Source organism: Myotis nattereri (genome assembly GCF_964212035.1).
Source record: "Myotis nattereri genome assembly, chromosome: 14".
Taxonomy (NCBI): domain Eukaryota; kingdom Metazoa; phylum Chordata; class Mammalia; order Chiroptera; family Vespertilionidae; genus Myotis; species Myotis nattereri.
In genome coordinates, this window is record NC_138089.1 from 7,543,400 (window position 1) to 7,564,644 (window position 21,245).

A 21,245-nucleotide genomic window follows, 5' to 3' on the forward strand; every position below is an offset into this window, starting at 1 on the left:
GGCCGGCCTCGTTATCTGCTGCTGTAAATTAACTTCCCAAACACATGGGCCTCTTTGTAATGCAGCCCAGATGTGAGCATTTGAAGAGCTTGGCACTGAGTGAGCAAGCATTTAAATAGGAGACTGGGGACTTGGCGTGACCTCACGGGGAAACCTTCCCCCTCCCCCACCCCTGCCCCCAACCCGGGGAGGGCAAGCGGAGGTAGCTCGCGTTGGTACCACCCAGCCGCACACAAAGCCAAAAGCAGGGCATCCTCCACCCCATTCTTCTGAGTACTTCCTGCTGTTTTTTCCTCTCTCTGGTCTTTCCTCTCTCCTCCCCCTTCCCCTTCTCTTTCCCAGTCGCCTTTCTCTGCCCTGGGGCTGTAAGAGGTGCCCCTAAGCATAGGCAACTGTGGCCCTCCGGCCTGAGATGCCCCACGTGAGTGGGAGTTCTGGTAGGAAGTGGGGGGCCACCTTGCTTTTGGAGGAGCTGCACACAGCATCCTTGAAAGATGGTTGGGAGCCTTTCCAGCGCCCCCTGCCTGGTTCTGGAACATTGGGCTGAAAGAAAGAGTTTAACTCAAGGAAGCATCATGACCATCATTGGGCTGAATATTTCTTTTGTCAAGCCTCACCCAAGGGTATTTTCCCATTGATTTTTAGAGAGTGGAAGGGAGGGGGAGAGACAGAGAGAGAGAAACACCGATGTGAGAGAGACACATCGATTGGTTGCCTCCTGAACATGCCCCGACCAGGGCTGGGGATGGAGCCTGCAACTGAGGTACGTGCTCTTGACTGGAATGGAACCCAGAACCCTTCAGCCTGCGGACAGACGCTCTATCCACTGAGCAAACCCGGCTAGGGGAGCCTGATTTTTTAAGAGAACAAATACATGGAATACAGCCCGACAGGTGAAGACCCTGGAGAATATGGAAGGCGCTGGCAGTGCCCCCGGGAAGCGGAGCAGAGACCAGCAGGATGCGCCATGACTGCATCACGGAGCCGGACGGAAAGAAAGGGCACGATGTCCGCAGTGCTCATCCGGCTAGACAGGGGTGGGCAAACTTTTTGACTCGAGGGCCACAATGGGTTCTTAAACTGGACCGGAGGGCTGGAACAAAAGCATGGATGGAGTGTTTGTGTGAACTAATATAAATTCAAAGTAAACATCATTACATTAAAGGGTACGGTCTTTTTTATTTTTAGGTTTATTCATTTCAAACGGGCCGGATTCGGCCCGCGGGCCGTAGTTTGCCCACGGCTGGGCTAGAAGGATGGTGGGAACGGCTTTCAGTCCTGCATGGGCTGCCCACTAGCAGTTTCTTACACATGGGTGGCCGATGTTGGTTTTATATTAGCTTTCATATTTTTAATTAGCTGCTGTTACTCTGTGACTTGCTTTTTAAGGAGATGCCTACATAGAAGAGTGACAGCAGCTGGACTGAATGTTTCCCCCCCCCACCCTGCCCCCGTGGCCTGTCTCCTGGGGGACGGGTGTCAGAGGTTAGGGTTAGCCTGTAAGGTAGCCCTTGGTAAACGCTAACTATGTTTAGGGTGTAAATAACCGAGACCGCCTCCACCCACACGGTCAGTGGGTGAAACATTCGTCATGGGATCCACTTGGGGTGTCGGACTGTCTGGCTGGGGGCTGACCCGTTCACTTTGCACTGGGGGTGGGGATCGCATTGTTCATCCTCATTCCCCAGGCCTGCCCTTACCTCCCCATCCAGCCTACTCTCCCTCCTGCCCCTCCCTACCTCCTTCTGGGCGCCCTCCCTGCTTTCCTCTGCACCGAGGAGCAGGCTGGTTTGCCTTTTTGAAGGGAAGAAGCAAGCACTTGGAATCACCTGTGACCCTGACCCCTCACCCTGGCCCCTCCTCTGGGGCAGGTCACAGCGAGGTGCCTCCCTGGGCCGGCAGCCCTTCCTGGAGCGAGCAGGCAGGTTCCTGCAGGCTCCCCGAGGGCCCCTTCTCCTGCTGTGCCCAGAAATGCAGATGGGCGGGCGGACAGACGGACTTGGGGAAGTTTCTGGCAGGGGATTCCCGAGACTGTGCTCTCCCAGGGATGAAAGGGAACGGACGGGACTCGCAGCTCAGCAGCCTGCAGGGAGCGGCACCCGCTCCAATTACACCGCTCTCTGCGGCATCACAGGGAGGCTCCGGCTGCAGGGCCTTCGCAGCAATGGGCAGGCCTCCCGCGCAGAGCGTGGGTCAGGATCTCACCGAAGGCCACCTACGCAGGCGGCCGCAGGGGTGGCCACGATCACCCACAGGGGCTGAGTGACACCTGGAATGAGGCCTTTAAGTTTGCCCTCCCTGGACGCCGGTCGCAAACTGAACATGGTTAGAAGGCGTCCACTCCTGTCTGAGAGGCCACTCGCACACAGCAAAGCCTGGCACACAAAGAACCCACGCTCCGTGGGGAAGGAAAGCCGCAGCTGGTCAGAGCAGCTTTGTTAGCACTGCTTTCCTGGTCTGTGTTAAATGGGCGCTTCCGTGGCATTTTGCTTCCTTGAAAGAGAACTTAGGAAAGATACCTGGAATTTCCGTTCTTGTTTTTATAAGGTTTTAAAGGAATTCCCAGCTAAGCCCACACCTTCTGTCACAGTCCCTCGGGAGAGATAACACAGCACAGCACGAATCGCCAGCACTCGCCGGCGGGCGCAGCGGCATCGCTGTGGACACAGAACAGCGGCTCCCTCCTCCTGTGGGAGAGCCAAGCAGCTGGCCCCCGGCCCCCCCGGCCCATCAGTGTTGGGGCTGGGGTTCAAATCAGCATCCCCTCAAATCCACGGTGCCGACTTTGACCACGATGAGCACATGCCGCCGATGGAAATACCGGCCACCCACGTGTAAGAGGCTGCTAGTGGGCAGCCCGTGCCCAGCGAGCAGTGTTCGGCCTGTGACACGCAGGTGCGGTCATCTGGCTGACAGGTCTGCCCCCGCCAAGCCATCTCTGCACGTCATAGAGGTGGGTGCTGCTATCACTGAGGAGGGATGAGGTGAGCACCTGTCCCGTCAGGAAAGGGGGAGCATGCCAATGGAGGAGCATGACAAGTGGAGACACAACCTCCCCACGCAAAGGCTCTTCTCAAGAAATGACACTCGTTACGCTGCGTGAGATTCGTCTCCAAAACATAGTCCTACCCTGGCCAGAAAGCCTGGGCTTGTTCTGAGTCTGACACGTCACCTGGGCTTCCCCAGCACAGAGCCCCGGGGGGAGGCCACAGCGCGGGGCGGAAACAGAATCCTTCTGCCAGAAACGCCGAAACAAAGGCTTTATGTGCTGGTCTGGGAGAGTCCGTTTCCCTTGGCGAAGAGGCCCCAGAGCTCGTTTCCACCCCTGGTGGGTGTTGATGGGTGCCCTTGGGAGCTGGTCTCCCAGAGGACCGTCCAGAAATGCGAGGTCATGACCATGGTCCCCTTGAGGGAGAGAGGGGACTGAGCATTCAGGGGGCAGGTAACCGGATGCGGCAGAAAGCAGGGGGAACGGGGTGGGGGCCTGCTCGCTGGAACCCGGCAGCCCAGGGCCTGGGCCTCGGGGGCAAGGTGAGCCCAGCTTCTAGCACAAAGATGTCCATTCAGAGCGGGATAAGCCACAGTTGATTTGGGCTCAGCCGCCCAGCTCCCTGCTCTGGTTCCTTAAATTCTCACAGACCAGCAAGGACGGTCTGGCTAACGTGCCCTCCCCTGGGGCCTTCCTCCCTGCTACCTGGTGAGCTCATGCATTCTTTAAGGCTCGGCTCAACTGTCCCACGACACTTACTCCTCTGCATTTCAGTTTGGCAGCTTCTCCCTCCCGAGCCACAGCTGAGCTCATCGCATCCCGCCCTGGGCCCCCCTTCACTGTGTCCGTGTTCTGTGCATTGCACTGCTGCTTGGAAAGCATGCGTCATACTTGTTGGGAATATGGACTGGAAGTCTGCAGGCCTTAGCTGGAATCATGGCCCCACCTACATGGCTTGGAGAAGGTGCTCAATATGTCAGTTTTCTCATCTGTAAAATGGGTTTGCAATGTGCTACTGCAGCACCTGGTTGTCCTGAGCACTGAAGGAAATGCTGTATGCAGAGTCCTGTGTGCTGTCCCTGGCACACAGGACGGCCTCTATGAACTTGGAGTCTTTGGTTGCCGGGAACAGGAACCCATGTGGCTACCTAAGAGAATTGAAGGAAAACCGAGCCAGCCAGGCCGCAGAGAAGATAGGAATCTGGCAGGATCTAGCCTTGTGCACGTGACTCTTGCTGTAACCGGCGTTATTTATTTAAAACATAAATCGCAAATTCACCAAAAAAGTGTTGGAAACAAGGAAAAAAATTGAATGACTGGGTTTTAAATATTAAGAACATATTATGAACTTTGTTAGTATGAAAATTCTTTGAGGTTATGCTCTTAATACCAGCCTTCTTTGCTAGAGTATATAGTGAAGTGGTTAGAAGTGGAAGGAAAAACGAATTAGGGAGAGTGAGGCGCGTTCTGCGTCTGACCTGAGACGGGGGCAGGGATGGCTGGGTCTGGGCGGCCTTCCACTGAGACCTCCCGTGGCGCTAGGACCGGCCTTTCGTGGGCGACTTCCAGGTCTCTCACCTGATGTCCGCCCCGGTCCTGGGTCTGCTCTGCGCAGCGAGAGCCACTGTGGGCGTGGGCGCTGGGCTTCTGGCCTCTCTAAGGAGGGAGCCCAGCGGCTGGGGGTGGCCGAGGGCCGCCAGGAGGAGGGTCTGTGGCGTCCCAGGGCCCCAAAGCGAGGCCTGCCCTGCCAGTAGGCGCGGCTCTAAAACTGTTTCTGCATCTGTGAGGTGGGGGCACCGCCAGGCACCTGCCACCGGTGGAGGCTCCGGGCACCTGGCCGGGCACCTGGCCGCCGCTGCGGGGCTGCGGGTTCCTCAGCGGGAGGGATGGCAGCGCACTCAGAGGCCGAGGGAGCCAGAAGCCTCCACGCACCTCGCCACCTGGCCGGTCCTGGGCTGCAGGGAGCTGAGGGGCCGGGCATTGGCCTCCTGCTGGGTCCCCACCGTGACTCCTGCTCTGACCCGCCTCTGGCTGCAGCTGGGAGCCTTGGCCTCCCCTCCGCCCTCTGACCCTCCACCCTCTGACCCTCCACCCTCTGACCCTCCGTCTCTGACCCAGCTGAGAGGCGGTTCCGTGGGTCGTAGGTTGGTGTGTCCCGCCTCCCACCAGGGCCTCCGCTGGAGAGCAGGCTTTCTGGAACTTCTCCTGATGATTCTACCTTAGAGGTGGAATGTTTCAGGTGATTTTACATCTCCGTGATAAAGTCTCCCATGGCCTTTGCATTTCTTTCTTAAACGTTTTGCTGTTGTTGAAGAGTGGGGAGGGGGGTGGGGGATGGCCGAGGCCTGCGTGATCCTGCAGAGCTGAGGCCATGCTCGCCAGGCAGCGACTTCATCCCGACCCTCCCTGCCTGAGAGCAAGGTCTCTCTCAGCACTGCCGGAAGGTCCTGGGGCGGGCGTGTCCCTGCACTGCTCAGCGGGCCCCAACCTCTGAGCCTCGCGGCCCCTCCCGCCCCAGAGCCCGCCAGCCCACTGTCTGGATTCTGACCACAGAAGTTGTGAAGGAGTCCCCTCCCCTCCCCTCCCCAGGGGCTCTCAGCCCTCCTACCGGGGACCTGCGGCCACCCAGACTGACCAGCAAAGGCCCAGGAAGCAGGGCGGGGGGAGGGGCAGTGGGGCCCAAAGCTCCGATTGGCAGGAGAAAAGACCAAGGTCAAGTACTACTGAGAGTGTGGCTCCAGCCAAGGGAAAGCCCAGCCCGGCAGGGAGACGGGAAGATGGGGGAGGAGGGTGTTGCTGAAACTCCTGCTTGGGGGGTAGGCAGTCTGGGCAGGTGTGGGCCCCCCCACCTCCGGGTCTGAGAGCCACAGGCCTCAAGGTTCAGCTACACTGGCTCACTCAGCCCGCTCTGCCTTCAGCCCGCAGCCCTCACCGGCCTGATTGAGGCTGCCCGGGGTATCCCGAGCTCCCAAATGAGTGTCGAAAAACAGCGCAGGCCCAGCGGGTTCCCTGTAACTCATCCTCCGACAGCAAAGCACCTGAGCGAGGGGATCCGCATGTGTGCACACGTTCACCCACAGGCAGCAGATTGCAGGCTTTGGCAAGTGGGGGGAGCATGAGCACCCTTGGTTTCTCAAAATTCTCTCTGTGCTTCGGGGAAATGAATGAGGACATGAAGCCGTGCTGGGAGAAGGGGAGGAATCTGAAGAAACAAACTTGTTGCTGTCTTTCAGATTTTACATCGAGAGCATATCGTTCTTAAAGGACAGGACCACCGTGGAGCTGTTCTTCCTGAACGCCAAGTCCTGTGTGCACAAGGTAAGGCCCGCTTCCCCGGGCGGCTCCAGGCAGACTGCGGGCGAGAGGGGCGTGGGCTGCCTCTGCTTTCCTGTCCAAATGGAACAAGGCCATAATCTCTCTGTGGCTCTTCCTGCCTCGCCCCCACCCCCAAATGGCAGCTCTTCTGAAATTCTGAGCGGGGAAGCCAGCCGCGTGCTGAGGACGTTCACACACAGTCAGCTGCCCTCCGTGCACCTGCTGCGCCAGGGGAAGGACAGAGGTGCCATCAGATGGCGCCTGCAGCCTCCCAGAGTCAGGCCAGAAAGCCCTTCTAACATAGTGTCCCCACATTTAGCATAATCCCACCCAGGTTGTTCAGAGCCTCTGCTCAGAGTTAGGCACGGTGAGGCAGCGGCTCAGGCTGTGGGAAACTACTCGGCCATAAAAAGGAGGAAAATGTTTCCCTTGGGACAGAGATGTCTGCTTTCCCCACTCTTATTCAACAAAGCTGGCTACCTTTTCTGTCTATTTCTTGTCTCTAGTGGCTAGGAATTCCAGTGCTATGTTGAATAAGGGTGGTGAAAGCAGACATCCCTGTCTTGTTCCCAATCTTATTGGAAACACTTTTAGTTTTGCCCGTTGTGTATGATGTTGACCTGGGTTTGTCATATATAGCCTTTGTTATGTTGAGGTATATTCCTTCTACGCCCACTTGGCTGAGAGTTTTTATCACTTTAAATACAGCATCTATTTAATGCTGTATTTTATCAAATGCTTTTTCTGCATCTATTGATAGCATCATGTGGTTTTTATATTTCATTTTGTTTATGTGGTGTATCATGTTTATCAATTTGTGGATATTGTACCAACCTTGCATCCCCAGAAGAAATTCGACTCGATCATGGTGCATGATCTTTTTAATTATTGCTGGATCAATTGCTAATGTTTTGTTGAGGATTTTAACATCTATGTTCATCAGGGATATCCTATATAATAAAAGGCTAATATATACAAATGGAACAGCGGAACAACCGGTTGCTATGACATGCACTGACCACCAGGGGGCAGATGCTCAATGCAGGATGTGTGCCCTGGTGGTCAGTGCATTCCCACGGGGAGTGCTGCTCAGCCAGAAGCGGGGCTCACGGCTGGCGAGCGCAGCGGTGGTGGTGGGAGCCTCTCCCACCTCCGCGGCAGCACTAAGGATGTCTGACTGCCGGCTTAGGCCTGCTCCCCACCTAAGCCAGCAGTCGGACATCCCCCGAGGGCTCCCAGACTGTGAGAGGGCACAGGCTGAGCTGAGGGACCCCCCCCCCTCCAGTGCACAAATTTTGTGCACCAGGCCTCTAGTTGGTCTATAATTTTCTTTCTTTGTAGTGTCTTTATCTGGTTTTGGAATTAGGATAATCTAGCCTCATAAAATGAGCTTGGGAGTCTTCCCTCATCTTGAATTTTTTGGAAGAGTTTGAAAAGGGTAGATGTTAGTTCTTCTCTAAATGTTTGGTAAAATTCACATGTGAAGCCATCTAGTCCAGGGCTTTTGTTTTGGGGAGTTCTGTGATTACTGTTTCAATTTCACTAGTTGTGATCTGTCTATTCAGATTCTCTGATTCTTCCTAATTCCGTTTTGGAAGGTTGTATATTTCTAGGACTTTATCCATTTCATCCAGATTGTCCAATTTGTTGGAATGTAGTTGTTTATAATAATTTCTTACAAGCCCTTGTATTTGTTTGGTGTCAGGTTGTTACTTCTTTCATATCTCATTTTATTTATTTAAATCCTCTTTCTTTTTCTGTTGACAAGTCTGGTTAAAGGTTTGTCAATTTTGTTTATCCTTTCAAAGAACCAGCTCTTGGTTTCATTGATCTTTGTATTGTTTTTTTAAAACACTATTTAGTTAATTTCTGCGCTGATCTTTATCATTTCCTTTTAGTCATTTTGTTTGTTGTTCTTTTTCAAGTTCCTTTAAGTGTCAAGTTTGATTGGTGACTTGAGCTTTTTCTTGTTTCTTGAGATAGGCCTGTAATGCCATGAATGTCCTTCTTAGGACTGCTTGCCTTTTGACCCACAGAGGTTGGGTTGTTGTGTTCTAATTTTCATTCATTTCAAGGTATCATTTGATTTTTTTCCCTTGATCTCATTGTTAATCCATTCATTGTTTAGTAACATGTTATTTACCCTCCATATCTTTGTGTGTTTTTCAATTTTGTTTTTGTGTGTGTGTGTGTGATTGATTTCTAGTTTCATAGCATTACGGTCAGAGAAGATGCTTGATATGAATTCACTCTTCTTAAATTTATTGAGACTTGCTTTGTTTTCTAAAATGTGGTCTGAAGATACCAATTAAATCCACTTGATCTAGTGTGTCATTTAAGGCTGCCTTCTCCTTGTTGATTTCCTGTCTGGAAGGTCAATCCATTGATGTCAACTGAGTGTTAAAGTCACCTCCAATAACTGAATTACTTTCAGTCTCTCCCTTTATGTCCATCAAGATTTGCTTTCATATTTAGGTGCTCCTATGTTGGGTACATAAATGTTTATAAGGGTTGTATGCTCTTGTTGTATTTCTCCCTTTATCATTATGTATTGTCCTTTGTATCTTACTATAGCCTTGGTTTTAAAGTCTATTTTGTCAGATATAGGTATTGCTATACCAGCTTTTCTTTTCATTTGCATGAATTGCCTTTTTCCATCTCTTTACTTATAGTCTGTGTGTATCTTTCATTCTAAGGTGGGTCTCTTGAAGACAGCATATATATGGGTCTTGTTTTCTTATCAGCTACCCTATGTCTTTTGATTGGAGCATTTAAGCCATATACAGTTAAAGCTGACCACTGGGTGTAATGGTTTTGAGCTTTTGCAGAGGAACTCTGGTGAACACCTATGTCAGATGCTGCCTGTGACTGGCCCTGGGCAACCTGTTTGGAGCTATCAGCGATCGATCCACAGCTTGTGGCTCCCTCTGCTGGGTGGGCCTGGGTGCATGTGGAAAGGACAAGCTATGCACCAAGGCTGGCTTTTATCAGCACTGGGCCTGAGGGCAAGTCAGAAAAAGCCGCAAGGCACCCAGAGATCTGCCTCCACATGCAGGCTCCTGTTAGGCTTAATCACTGAAAGAACCTTCAACTGTATTCCTCAGCAGGGCTAAAGCTCCACAGGGTGGGGTGAGAGGCATTTCAGTGGGTGGGGCTATTGCTTCCCCCCCAGGCTGATGCTGCATGGAGGGGAATGCTCTGCCTGAGAAAGATGGCTTCTGCAGTATGGGAGAATAACTCAGCACAGGGATCCTGGTGGCTGACCCTACAGCTCGCTCCTCAGAGCCACCAACTCCATGCTTTCCGCACGTGGCTCTAATCTGCTCTGCCCTCCCTCTGTCAGAGCCCAGGATGAGTGGCTGGGAACAAAATTTTGTGCATTGGCCCTTTAAGAGGTGCCTGCATCTCTAACCATCTCTCCCTGGTGGACAGAAACCCAATTGCTTTTCATAGACAGATGCTATTGGGCACCTTTTCCAGTTCTGGTGCTCTAGGCTGCGGAGCCCATCTTGGGGTTTAGATACCACACTTCTCAAGGGGAACCTCCTGCAGCTGAGATATCCCTCCAAAATTTCAGCCGCCATCCGTGGGAGCCCGGCCAACCCTCTTGTGCCTCTGCACTTCCTGCCAGACTTGGTGTGGCTTCTTCTGTAGACAAGGCTTCTCTCCAGCTAGTTTTCTGCTGATTCAGAATGGTTTTTCTATAATTTAGTTTTAATTTCAGTTTGGTCCTGGGAAGAGGTGAGTGTAGCTTCAACCTAATCTGCTGCCATCTTGTATCTCAAGTATCTTTTTTTTTTTTTTAATGCATCCAATCCATTGAAGAAAGATTGCTTTCATAAAATTCAATAAACATGAATTGCTAGAAAAATGACCCCATGCTTGGATGTTGCATCCATGTCACATTGCTATAAGTTTTAAATATGCCCGGTTCTTATCTCCTTACAGCTTTAAAGGCCTCCAACTCCAGCTCTGCCTCCCAGGTTATGGTCTCAGTGCTCAGGACCTCAGACCCTCTCCCCTACTTCCAGGGCTGGGAGGACCTCTTCTGCCCATATATATAGCTCTACATCTGAGGGTGGCCAGGGAAGCTGGGTGGTGCCTGACCTGGAGAGGAAAGGGGGGAAGGCTATGGTTAGGGCACCTACATTTTTACTCTTCCTTTAGGCTCCCAAAATATTAAGGGTGGTCCACTGAACGCATACAGCTTTAATTGTGTGAGACTCAGCAAGAGCAGAGTTTTGTTTGTTTGTTAACAGCTTTATTGAGATATAATTGACTTTACATATTTAATTATATGATCTTTAAAGTTATGCCATTCGTTCTATTTGCATATTAGAGTTTTATATACTAGTATATAGATGATTGACATATAACATTGTAAGCTTAAGGTATATGATGTGATGATTTGATAGATTTACATATCATGAAATAATCCATTCACCTATTGATGGACATTTTTTTTAATTAAATCTTTATTGTTCAGATTATTACATTGGTTCCTCTTTTTTCCCACCATAACTCCCCTCCACCCAGTTCCCACCCCACCCTCCGCCCTCACTCCCCACCCACTGTCCTCATCCATAGGTGCACGATTATTGTCCAATCTCTTCCCGCACCCCCCACACCCCTTTCCCCCCCAAGAATAGTCAGTCCATTCCCTTTCTATGTCCCTGATTCTATTTTAATCACCAGTTCATTCTGTTCATCAGATTATTTATTCTCTTGATTTTTAGATTCACTTGTTGATAGATGTGTATTTGTTGTTCATAATTTGTATCTTTACCTTTTTCTTCTTCTTCCTCTTCTTAAAGGATACCTTTCAGCATTTCATATAATACTGGTTTGGTGGTGATGAACTCCTTTAGCTTTTTCTTATCTGTGAAGGTCTTTATCTGACCTTCAATTCTGAATGATAGCTTTGCTGGGTAAAGTAATCTTGGTTGTAGGTTCTTGGCATTCATCACTTTGAATATTTCTTGCCACTCCCTTCTGGCCTGCAAAGTTTCTGTTGAGAAATCAGCTGACAGTCGTATGGGTACTCCCTTGTAGGTAACTGAGTTTCTTTCTCTTGCTGCTTTTAGGATTCTCTCTTTGTCTTTTGCTCTTGGCATTTTAATTATGATGTGTCTTGGTGTGGTCCTCTTTGGATTCCTTTTGTTTGGGGTTCTCTGCGCTTCCTGGACTTGTAAGTCTATTTCTTTCACCAGGTAGAGGAAGTTTTCTGTCATTATTTCTTCAAATAGGTTTTCAATATATTGCTCTCTCTCTTCTTCTGGCACCCCTATAATTCTTATGTTGGTACGCTTGAAGCTGTCCCAGAGGCTCCTTACACTATCTTCATATTTTGGGATTCTTTTTTCATTTTGCTTTTCCGGTTAGGTGTTTTTTGCTTCTTCGTACTTCAAATCGTTGACTTGATTCTTGCGATCCTCTGGTCTGCTGTTGGAACTCTGTATAATATTCTTTATTTCAGTCAGTGTATGCTTAATTTCTAGTTGGTCCTTTATCACAACATCGAGGGTCTCACTAGATTTCTTGAGGGTCTCATTAAGTTTATCGGCGGTTTCTAGAAAATTCTTGAAAAACCTTAAAAGTGTGGTTTTGAACTCTATATCCAGTAATTTGCTTTCCTCCATTTCTGTCATTGTGTCCTGTTTCTTTGTCTCGGCATTTTTTATGCTTCGCTGTGTCGATAGAGTGGCTTTCTGTGCTAAGTGTCCTCTAGGGCCCAGTGGCTCAGCCTCCCCAAGGAGGTAGACACTCTTGGTGCACCCCCTTGTGGGCTTTGTGCACAGTATTGTTGTAGTTAAGCCTTGATTGTTGTAGGTAACACTGGGAGGATTTGACCTCCAGGCCAATTGGCTGTGAGAATCAGCTGTGTCTACAGTGGGAGAACTTCTGTGCTGAAGACACCCTTCTGGGGCAAGACTTGCTTCAATGGGGCTTTGGTGCTCACTGAGTCTGCCCCCTGAGTGTGTCCCTTATGGATCTGAGGAGTTGTAATTGGATGGTCCCACTCTAACCACTGGGTACACTGGTTCTTAGACCTAAGGAGGTGCTAATATAGCCTCTGCCTGAGGCTACCCAGCAGAAGCCAGCTGTAAAGCGATGCAAGTTGCCCTGGGACCTTGGGGCAGCTGCAGTTTAAGTAATTTTCAGATTACAAAGGGCTGGGCCTTTCATACGCAAAAGCCTCCGTGCACAGCTTGGGCGGGGCGGGGTCCCAGGGGATCAACAGGGCGGGCAGAGCGAGCAGTATGGCTGCTCTCAGTCCTGTCTTCAGAGGTCCTGGCAATCACTGCGAGTGCCTCCGAGAGAAAGCTGCCCTCGAGTTCCAACCAATGCCAGACAGTCCCGCTTCTCCTGTATGAGTCTGGGTCCTCAGAGACTCACCCGGAACTGGAGCTCAGAGCCTGAGACTCCCTCCTGATTGAAAAAGACAACCATGTCCTCAGCTGCCAACCCTCTCCGCATGCACCTCCGCACCTTTGTATTTTACTTCTGCACCGCAACTCCTCTGAGTCTCGGTATGCTTTTCTCTTTGCTTCTAGTTGTAGAATTTCCACTCGGCCAGCCTTCCTGTGGTTCTGGATGATGTCCGTTCCGTCTTTTAGTTGTATTTTTGAAGTGGTTGTGCGAGGCAGCAATCTCCGGTGTTTACCTATGCCGCCATCTTAGTTTCCTTGATGGACATTTAGATTGTACTAGTTTGGGGACTATTACAGATAAAACCACTATGAACACTTGTGTATAAATCTTTGTAAGCATATGCATGCTTTCTTTTGTCATGGGTAAATACCTAGGAGTGGGATGGCTAGATCATATGGTAGATATATGTGTAACTTTTTAAGGTAATGCCGAACTGTTTTCCAAAATTCCCACCAGCGGTCTATGAGAGTCCTAGCTCCTTCGCATCCTTTTCCACACTTGGCATAATCAGTCTTTTTCATTTAGCCATTCCAGTAAGTGTTCAGTGGTATCTCATTGTGGCTTTAATTTGCATTTTCCTGATAAGGTATGAGGTTGAGCATCTCTCATGTGCTAACTTACCACCAGTGTATCTTCTTTAGGTTTGGCCTTTTGCTCAATCTCTTTGGGTTATTTGTGTCCTTGTATTGAGTTCTCAGAGTGTATGTGTTTTGGATACAAGTACTTCATTGGTTATATGGATTGCAAATATTTTCTCCCAATTGTGGCTTGCGTTCCATCCTCTTAATGTCATTCAAAGACTAGAAGGCTTTTGTTTGGATGAAGCCCATTTTATGGATTGTGCTTTTAATATTGTATCTCAGTAAGCCTTGCCTGACAAAAGGTCACAAGGATCTTTTCCCATGTTTTCTTCTAGAAGTTTTAGAGTTTTCAGTTTTACATTTAAGTCTGTGATCCATTTTGAGTTATTTTTATATATGACACAAAGTATGAAGTTCATTTCATTTATTTATTTTTTTAAATTGAATTTATTTGGGCGACATTTTTTGCAAAACCATAAGATTTCAAGTGTACAACTCAATAAAACGTCATCTGCACACTGTATAGTGTGTCCATCGCCCCAAGCAAAGTCTCTTTCCATCCCCCCTTCACCTACCTCCCAGCCCCCTGTCCCTCTGGTTCGCCCCACACAGTTGTCTGTGTCTGTGTGTTATGTATGTATGTATTTTGGCTAATCCCTTCACCTTCTTTCATCCAGTCGCACAAACCCCGTGTACCCAGGCCTCTGTTTCTATCTTCCTCATCAGTTTATTTTGTTCACTGGATTCCACGTATAAGTGAGATCATATGGTATTTGTCTTTCTCTGACTGCTTATTTCACTTAGCATAAAAATCTCCATATCCATCCATGCTGCTGTAAAAGGTAAGATTTCCTTCTTTTTTATGTTGTTGCATTATTTATTGCCTAGTTTTTAGGGTGGTTTTTTATTTTTTTCGGTGAGAGGGCAAATTCAATTCCTGTTATTCGATCTTGGCCAGAAGCAGAAATATTCAAAGCAGAGTTTTTGGCTAACTCTCTGGAGAAATAAAATGTGCCGGCACCAAAGGCTTTCTTACAGCCTCTCTTTCCTGCGCCGAGCTTCCTACGCGCTCCAGCGGTTGACTGATAAGTAAACACGCAGAGAGCAAATGCAGCACCTGCTGAGTCAGGAAAACCGCAGCTGGTCATCATCTTCTGTGGGAGGAATCCAGTTATCCCCGATCATTTCACTCCCTCCCCGGACACGGTCCAGCGAAATCGTCTGCTTGATGAATTGTTTGCTCTGTTGCTGATGTAAAAAAGATAGGATGCAAAGTTAACCTGTGATGTTTCACGTGTAGTGTTCTTTGTGTTAAGTTCTGTTGTCTGGAGGAAGAAATGAAAAGCAAGGTTCCTTTACATTCTACTTTATCTTATGAATGTCAGGCCCTGGGAGCTGCTTTCCAAGTGGGACTTGCAAAAGCATTTAGTAGAACTTTTACGCAACATAATGTCGTAAGGCACTGTGACCTATGACTGTTACTGGGATCATTTTTTAGTTCAATTGTAGGAATTTAGAGCTGAATATTTTCCATCTAAGTAATATGCAGATGACTAGAGACAATAACGCCAGGCACATCGCAGGACCCAGTCGATGACAAGGCAACAAAACCCGGCAGCTGTTTGGTGAGGCGGCTTTCAGGCCGTTTCTGAAGATGTGTGCTCATTGAAGAGCATTTCCCCAGAAGGAATGCCCTCCAAATCGCGGCCCAGGAGAGAGTGAGCAGTGTGAGAACGCAGCCTTAGATGCAGAACGCATGTAGGTGGGGGACTGGCCGGTGGGAGTCAGGTGCCAATGCTGGCAGCTGCTCATTCAGAGCTCAGCGCTGAATCTGAGCGTGAGGGGCTCCTTTGCACCCTGCGCACAGGACTGTTCCCACCAGCGAGGCCTCCGGCACCTGCATCACCGCCTGTCTCGCCATGCTCCCTGCAGGCAGCTTTCTCCGCCGCCAGGCCTGCCTTCCACCGAGAGAAACAGGCAGGAGGAGAGCGCTCTTATTCGCAACTATTGATAAAGCCACAATGTCTTCTTACATGCCTGGTTAGCAAGAAATGTGATTTGCGCTGTTTTACGGTTCGACTCCCCGTCAGAGCACATGCCCGGGTTTCGGACTTGATCCCCAGCAGGGGCCTGCAGGAGGCAGTCGATCAATGATTCTCTCTCATGATTGATGTTTCTACCTCTCTTTCCCTCTCACTTCCTCTCTGAAATCAATAAAAATATGTATTTTTTAAAATGTGATTTCTACAGTTACTGAAGCTCTGCGTAGCTATGCAAACATGGCTGTATAGTCACAGAATCCAGCCCCATGAGTATGTTATTTAAAACGCTGGGTGGCTCTCACTGGTTTTGTAAATATCACTGCCCATACTGCATAGTGTATGTATGTGGTGGCACATGAATACCTTGAAAGAAATATTGTGCCTCTTTTCTGAGTTTGAGTATCCCAGATAGTCTGAAAAGGGGATGAAATTTTTCACTTTTGTTTACTCCAAAACAAGCTCTCATATGTACAGTCTGGTACAAATTGGGCATTCCATGAATTTTTGTTGACTAGCTCAATAAAGGAATGGATGTTGTTGATGGCCAACCCTTGCTTCCCAATAAGATAAGCAACAAGCAAACACTGCTTATCTGATGTATAATTTGACTAGTTGGGAGTATTGAAATATATCTATATTTACTGAGAGATTGAACATCCAAAATTTTAAAAACAACATATAGTAATGCTGCAGTAACTCTAATTACAGTTTTTATCAAAGAGTGATTCCAGAAAGAAGAAAAGTTTACATCCACTCTAATATTTTAAAAAGTCAAAAGCCCATTGGATTTTTTTCTCTAATCTTTGTAGATATCAATTAATGGTCAATGGTAATTATTGGGAACTAGTTCTGGTCCACTTTGATTATGAAGCTGTGGTGTGTGGGCCAGATTCAGCCATGGCCAGAGCTAAGTGCATGCAGGATACTTCCTGAAGCATTACTTATTGGCTATCTGCTACCTGCCAGCACTGTTGAGGCTGTTTAGGACTGGAGATGCTTCGAGGATTTCTTAATGTTTCTTCTGGTTCTTTTTTTTTTTTTTTTTTTTTAAGAAATAACGGTGGTTTGTTTACTCTTTGGAGTATTAGATAGCATAAAAAATGCACAATATGGATAAATGTTAGAAACCACAACATTTTTGTTAAAGTATAGTTGACATACAACATCATATTACTAGTAGTTTCCGGTGTGAAAGACAGTGGCTGGACACCTGGACAACCTACAAGGTGACCACCACAAGGCAAAAGCCTAGCTCACAGCAGCTGTGACAAGACCTGGTGCAGTGCATGCCTGTCCTTATCAGGCACTTCCGGTGACCAGGTGCTTCTGTTTTCTGTCCACCACGACCTACAATCATCTCAGGCTAGGAAACTATGTTAAAAGTCATGCTGTGTTTTGATCTTGAGAAGGGAATGCAATGCTAAGGAAAGGCTCGGGGCCAGGGCACCTCTTGGCCCCACCGCTGTGTGAGCTTGGGAGAGGTTCCCCACCCTGACCCATTTTCCCCATTTCTCACTGTCTGACTTTTGACTGCTTTTATCGGATTTATAGCAAGTGCTCATTTCTAGTGAGCAAACTCTGGCCTCGCTGCCTCTCTCCAGGCCACAGAGGCAGCACTGAGGAGGGACTGGCCGCCAGCCTTTGCAGCAGGCTCCCAGGGGGATTCTCCCGAACGCCGTAGTTGGGGAACCTGGGGGTTTGCTGCATGTTAAACAGAGCCGTGCTTCAATTCATGCTCAACTTCACTTTGAGAAATATGGGTCAAGGTCCAGAGACAAGACACTAGAAAGATACCTTTTCATTTCTCCTCCTCTTACTGGCATTTGGGAAAGAAAGGGTGCTTCACCTTAAGAACAGAGAGCAGAGCAAAGTATGACATTCATCCCAGCTCTAGACTGATGGGAGGGAAGGGCATAGCTTCCTGGGCAGTCCTGTGTGCCAGCCCTGTGCCAGGCGGTGCACATTTACTCCACGTGATCCCACCACAGCCCACGAAGAAGGAAACTTACAATCCCGTTGTACAAATAGAAGAATGGCGGTGCAGAGGGGCTGAGTAGTTCATGTAAGGTCACAGAGCTCGTCGGTGGGCAAAGTGTCCTTGGCAAGTGGCACAGTCAGGAGACTCTGGTCCTTAGAAGCACCTCCTGTTTACCTCAGCTTCCTTTTAGTCATGGCTCTGGGGAAGTAAAGGTGCTCATGGCTTAGAAGTCAGGGGCTGTTGTTACAGAGCAGGACGGTCATCGCAACTAACATGTAATTTACTGAGCACTTACTGTGTACACTCATTCATTTGTTCTCACTCCAATCCTATTAGGTAAGTTCGGTAACTCACCTACTAGATAAGTGCCATTATTATCTCCCATTTTACAGATGAGAACACTGAGCTACAGAGCTTATGTAACACACACAAGGTCACAGAGCTAATAAGTGGAGGAGCTGGGATTCATCCCAGACAGCATGACGCCAGCCAGAGCCCGTGAGTTTAACCCCTGCATCTGCTGCCTCTCGGTGGGTGAGGGCTGTCTGCCCACTGCCCGTAGGGGGATGGACATGTCCATGGCCCCCTCGCCTTTCTCTTACTCCAAACCTTGCTGTACATGCTGATACTCCCAGCCACGGTTGTGATAAGGTGCCTGTAGGTGTTAGTTGACTTGCACAGCCTGGCGGGGGACAGAGCAGCCCTGGGGTGTCTCAGAAGGGCATTGCCTCCTGTGGCGCAGAGCCTCCAGGTAGGGCTGCCACGCGATCGGGTGTTCCGGGAGAGCTGTTGTCTGAGGTGTCATGCAAGGGAGGGCCCTTGAACCTGTTTGGCTTCCTTGGTGAGAATGCAGAGGGCACACCTCGCCTTCACAAACAAGCACCTGTGCAGGTGGCGATGACGGGGAGATGCCGAAACTGCCCGGGAACGTGGCAGCACTCAGCGCGTGGGCTGCGGGCCACCGGGCAGCCTGTTGCCAACGGGGAAAAGCCTAACGCCTGAAATGGCCTTAGGTTTGTCCCAGCTATTGCCTTTGCAGACGCCTTGACCTATCTGTGATTTCAGTAACCAACCCACATTTGTCACAACCATCCCTTTCTTTAAAACCAGTGACTTGCAGACACGCTTGGAAAATTAAAACAGTATTGACCACCTTGTCTCTCTGGGTGTGCATGCAGCTGTCACAATAATGAGAAGGCAGAAAGCGTGGAGAAGCAAGAGGGGTTTGAGGGGTGCTCTGTGGTGGAGAACTGCACGGGTGGGAGGAGGGCAGCGTGCCCCGGAGCAGGCACGGCTTTCTCATGTACTAACTCATTTAATCCTCACGCGCACGCTGTTATGTATTGTTACTTTAACATGTTAGGCAACAGGAGCATAAACAAGGTAAGTAATCTGGCCCCGGGTGAAACGGCTCACTACAGTGGAGGAATCACTAGACAGTTTGGCACCGGAAATAATAGTATTTATCCTCATGTCTTCATCCAATAAAAACTTGTTGTGCTCCTACAAAGGGCTAGGATTTCTGATGAGAGCTCATTTTCAGTAGTGTAATATTAACACCAGTACCTTCCCGTGGCTGGTCCTGAAGATTCTCCCATTTGTACATGTGTGTGTAGGCGTGTATTGTGTTCATTTAAAGGCAATATGTCTGGTGTTTCTTTCTATGATATATTTGTGGAAGAGCTGGGAACTTGTAATATGAGCATACCCAGAATCCCTAATGTTATGTGTTACTCCTTCCTACAATAATATGAAAAGCAGTTTGGGATACTTCCTTAGCTCTGCAGTATAGGACATCTCACCAACAGAATCAAGATTTGTAATCACACACACACACACACACACACACACACACACACACACACTGTGCTTTAAATCTACAGCTCAAGAATCTATCACATGATCATAAGCTATTTTCATACCAAAAAGACTTTAATAAATGCTGATTATTAGACCACTTTCTTGGATTTTACCACATGCTTTGACATATTAAATGCTTCAAGAAGCTCTTCAACATATAAACATGTGATATTTTAACCCAATATTTTCCAAACGTTCTTGCACATGAAATTCTTCTTTCAAACAATACTTATTAATCGACTGCTGATCACACTTTTAAAAATAGAGTCCTAAGTATATTCTGTCATGTTAAACAATAAAGCAAAAATATGTAACTATAAGTCTCCTGGGTGTTGCCCTATGTTAGAGCTGGCCACAAGGTAAAATCTAGTTCTATTCTGATTCTTTAACTAAAACTTTCAGGAGTCAGTCGAGATGTTGACCTGGTTACTGATGTTGACCTAGGGCCTCCTCTCCAGGCTGAGCAGAACACATCATATCGAGATGGAAGAGAAGAGGAATCCCTATGCCTTACTCGATTTCATCATGCTCCCTTTCTTTCCTCATTAGCGCTCATCTCTTTGCACTTTGAATAAATGTAGAGTACACATGAGCCAAACATAGTAATGCTACCCAAAGTAGTGATTGCAAGGCTAGCCATCCGTTTATTTTTGCCCTCCCTCTTGCCCCTTTCTTGACCAAGACCTTGCTAGGAATGCCCTGTCGTTAGCAGACTTGGTGCGACTCACTGCGGGCAAACACGCCCTTCCCACACTCGGAGCTGCAGCCTGATGCGGGGTGTCCTCGGACCTCAATGGCACTGGCGTCTGGGAGTGTGGAGGCTCCGAAGTTCTCCTAAAGGCCCACATGGCTGAGGGCACTTTGGCCCCACGACCATGAAAATGAGAGTGTGTCTTTCCACCCCACACTCCACCAACTTCAGGAAAAATCCCTGCAAGACTTTACTGAACTATGAAAAGGTAAATATCTTAGATTAGTATTTCTAATAGTGGGAAACGTAGACTGCCTAAATGCACTTAACGGAGATTAAATAAATCACAAGCCATCCCTATGCTAGGATCCCGTGCAGCCATTAACAAGGGCAGAATACCCCTCCCCGACCAACCTGAAACTCGCCAGGCCGCACCGCGACGTTTACAAAGGACCAAGTGACAGAATAGCAAACCCTGGGTGATTGCCTTAACGTTGCTATTTGCTTTTATGTGTAGACAATGTACTCGCAGGGAAACTAGGAAAGTCTGTAGTGGCGTGTAAGGAGTGATTACTTCTGGGAGTGAGGGTTCATGAGAGAGCTCTTCCCTCTAGGAACGGTAAGTGAGATTCTTTCACTAGAAGCTCAAACTAGTTTCCAATCAGAAAAGCAAAGACAAAGGTAGTCATTGTATTCATTAAACTTTGCCTCTTTGCAGCTGTAGGAAGAGAATAAAGACATTTGTTGATCACTTTCTCTCCACTAGAAAAACTGTCATCTTTCTCACTCGACAAAGCAGAATGGAAGTCTATCTAGGAAAGCAAAGGGAAGGTCAGCTCAAAGACAACTGACAGAATCGGTTTTTCTGGTTGAAGAAAATTTAGAGAATTCCGAAAACTACAATCAATTAAAAAAAAGAATTAACACATAATCCCAATACTAGAGCATTAAGTGCATTATGTTGACCTGTTTCTTTCTTTTGAGTGTATATTTTTCTTGGTTAAGATCAGTTACTGCTGACATTTTACATTTGTTTTTTTTACGGTTTTTTTTTAATTTATTGCTTAAAGTATTACAAAGGGTATTACATATGTGTCCATTTTATCCCCCCGCCCTAGACAGTCCCCTAGCCTCCCCTATCCCCCAGTGTCTTATGTCCATTGGTTATGCTTATATGCATGCATACAAGTCCTTTAGTTGATCTCTTACCCCCCTACCTCCTGCCCCCCAACCCTCCCCGGCCTTCCCGCTGCAGTTTGACAATCTGTTTGAGGCAGCTCTGCCTCTGTATCTATTATTGTTCAAAAGTTTATAATAGTCTCTATTATCCATGAATGAGTGAGATCATGTGGTATTT

General features: G+C 48.4%; 1 protein-coding gene across 2 annotated transcripts in view; it reads left to right on the plus strand.

The window, feature by feature from the left end:
* FRMD4B (FERM domain containing 4B) overlaps positions 1 to 21,245 on the plus strand; it is a 199,495-nt gene that overhangs the window by 97,214 nt on the left and 81,036 nt on the right. For both annotated transcript variants that reach the window (XM_081106188.1, XM_081106187.1), the window contains exon 5: positions 6,223 to 6,307. In XM_081106188.1, the coding sequence (XP_080962314.1) occupies positions 6,223 to 6,307 (85 nt within the window). The remainder of the gene's footprint in view (positions 1 to 6,222; positions 6,308 to 21,245) is intronic.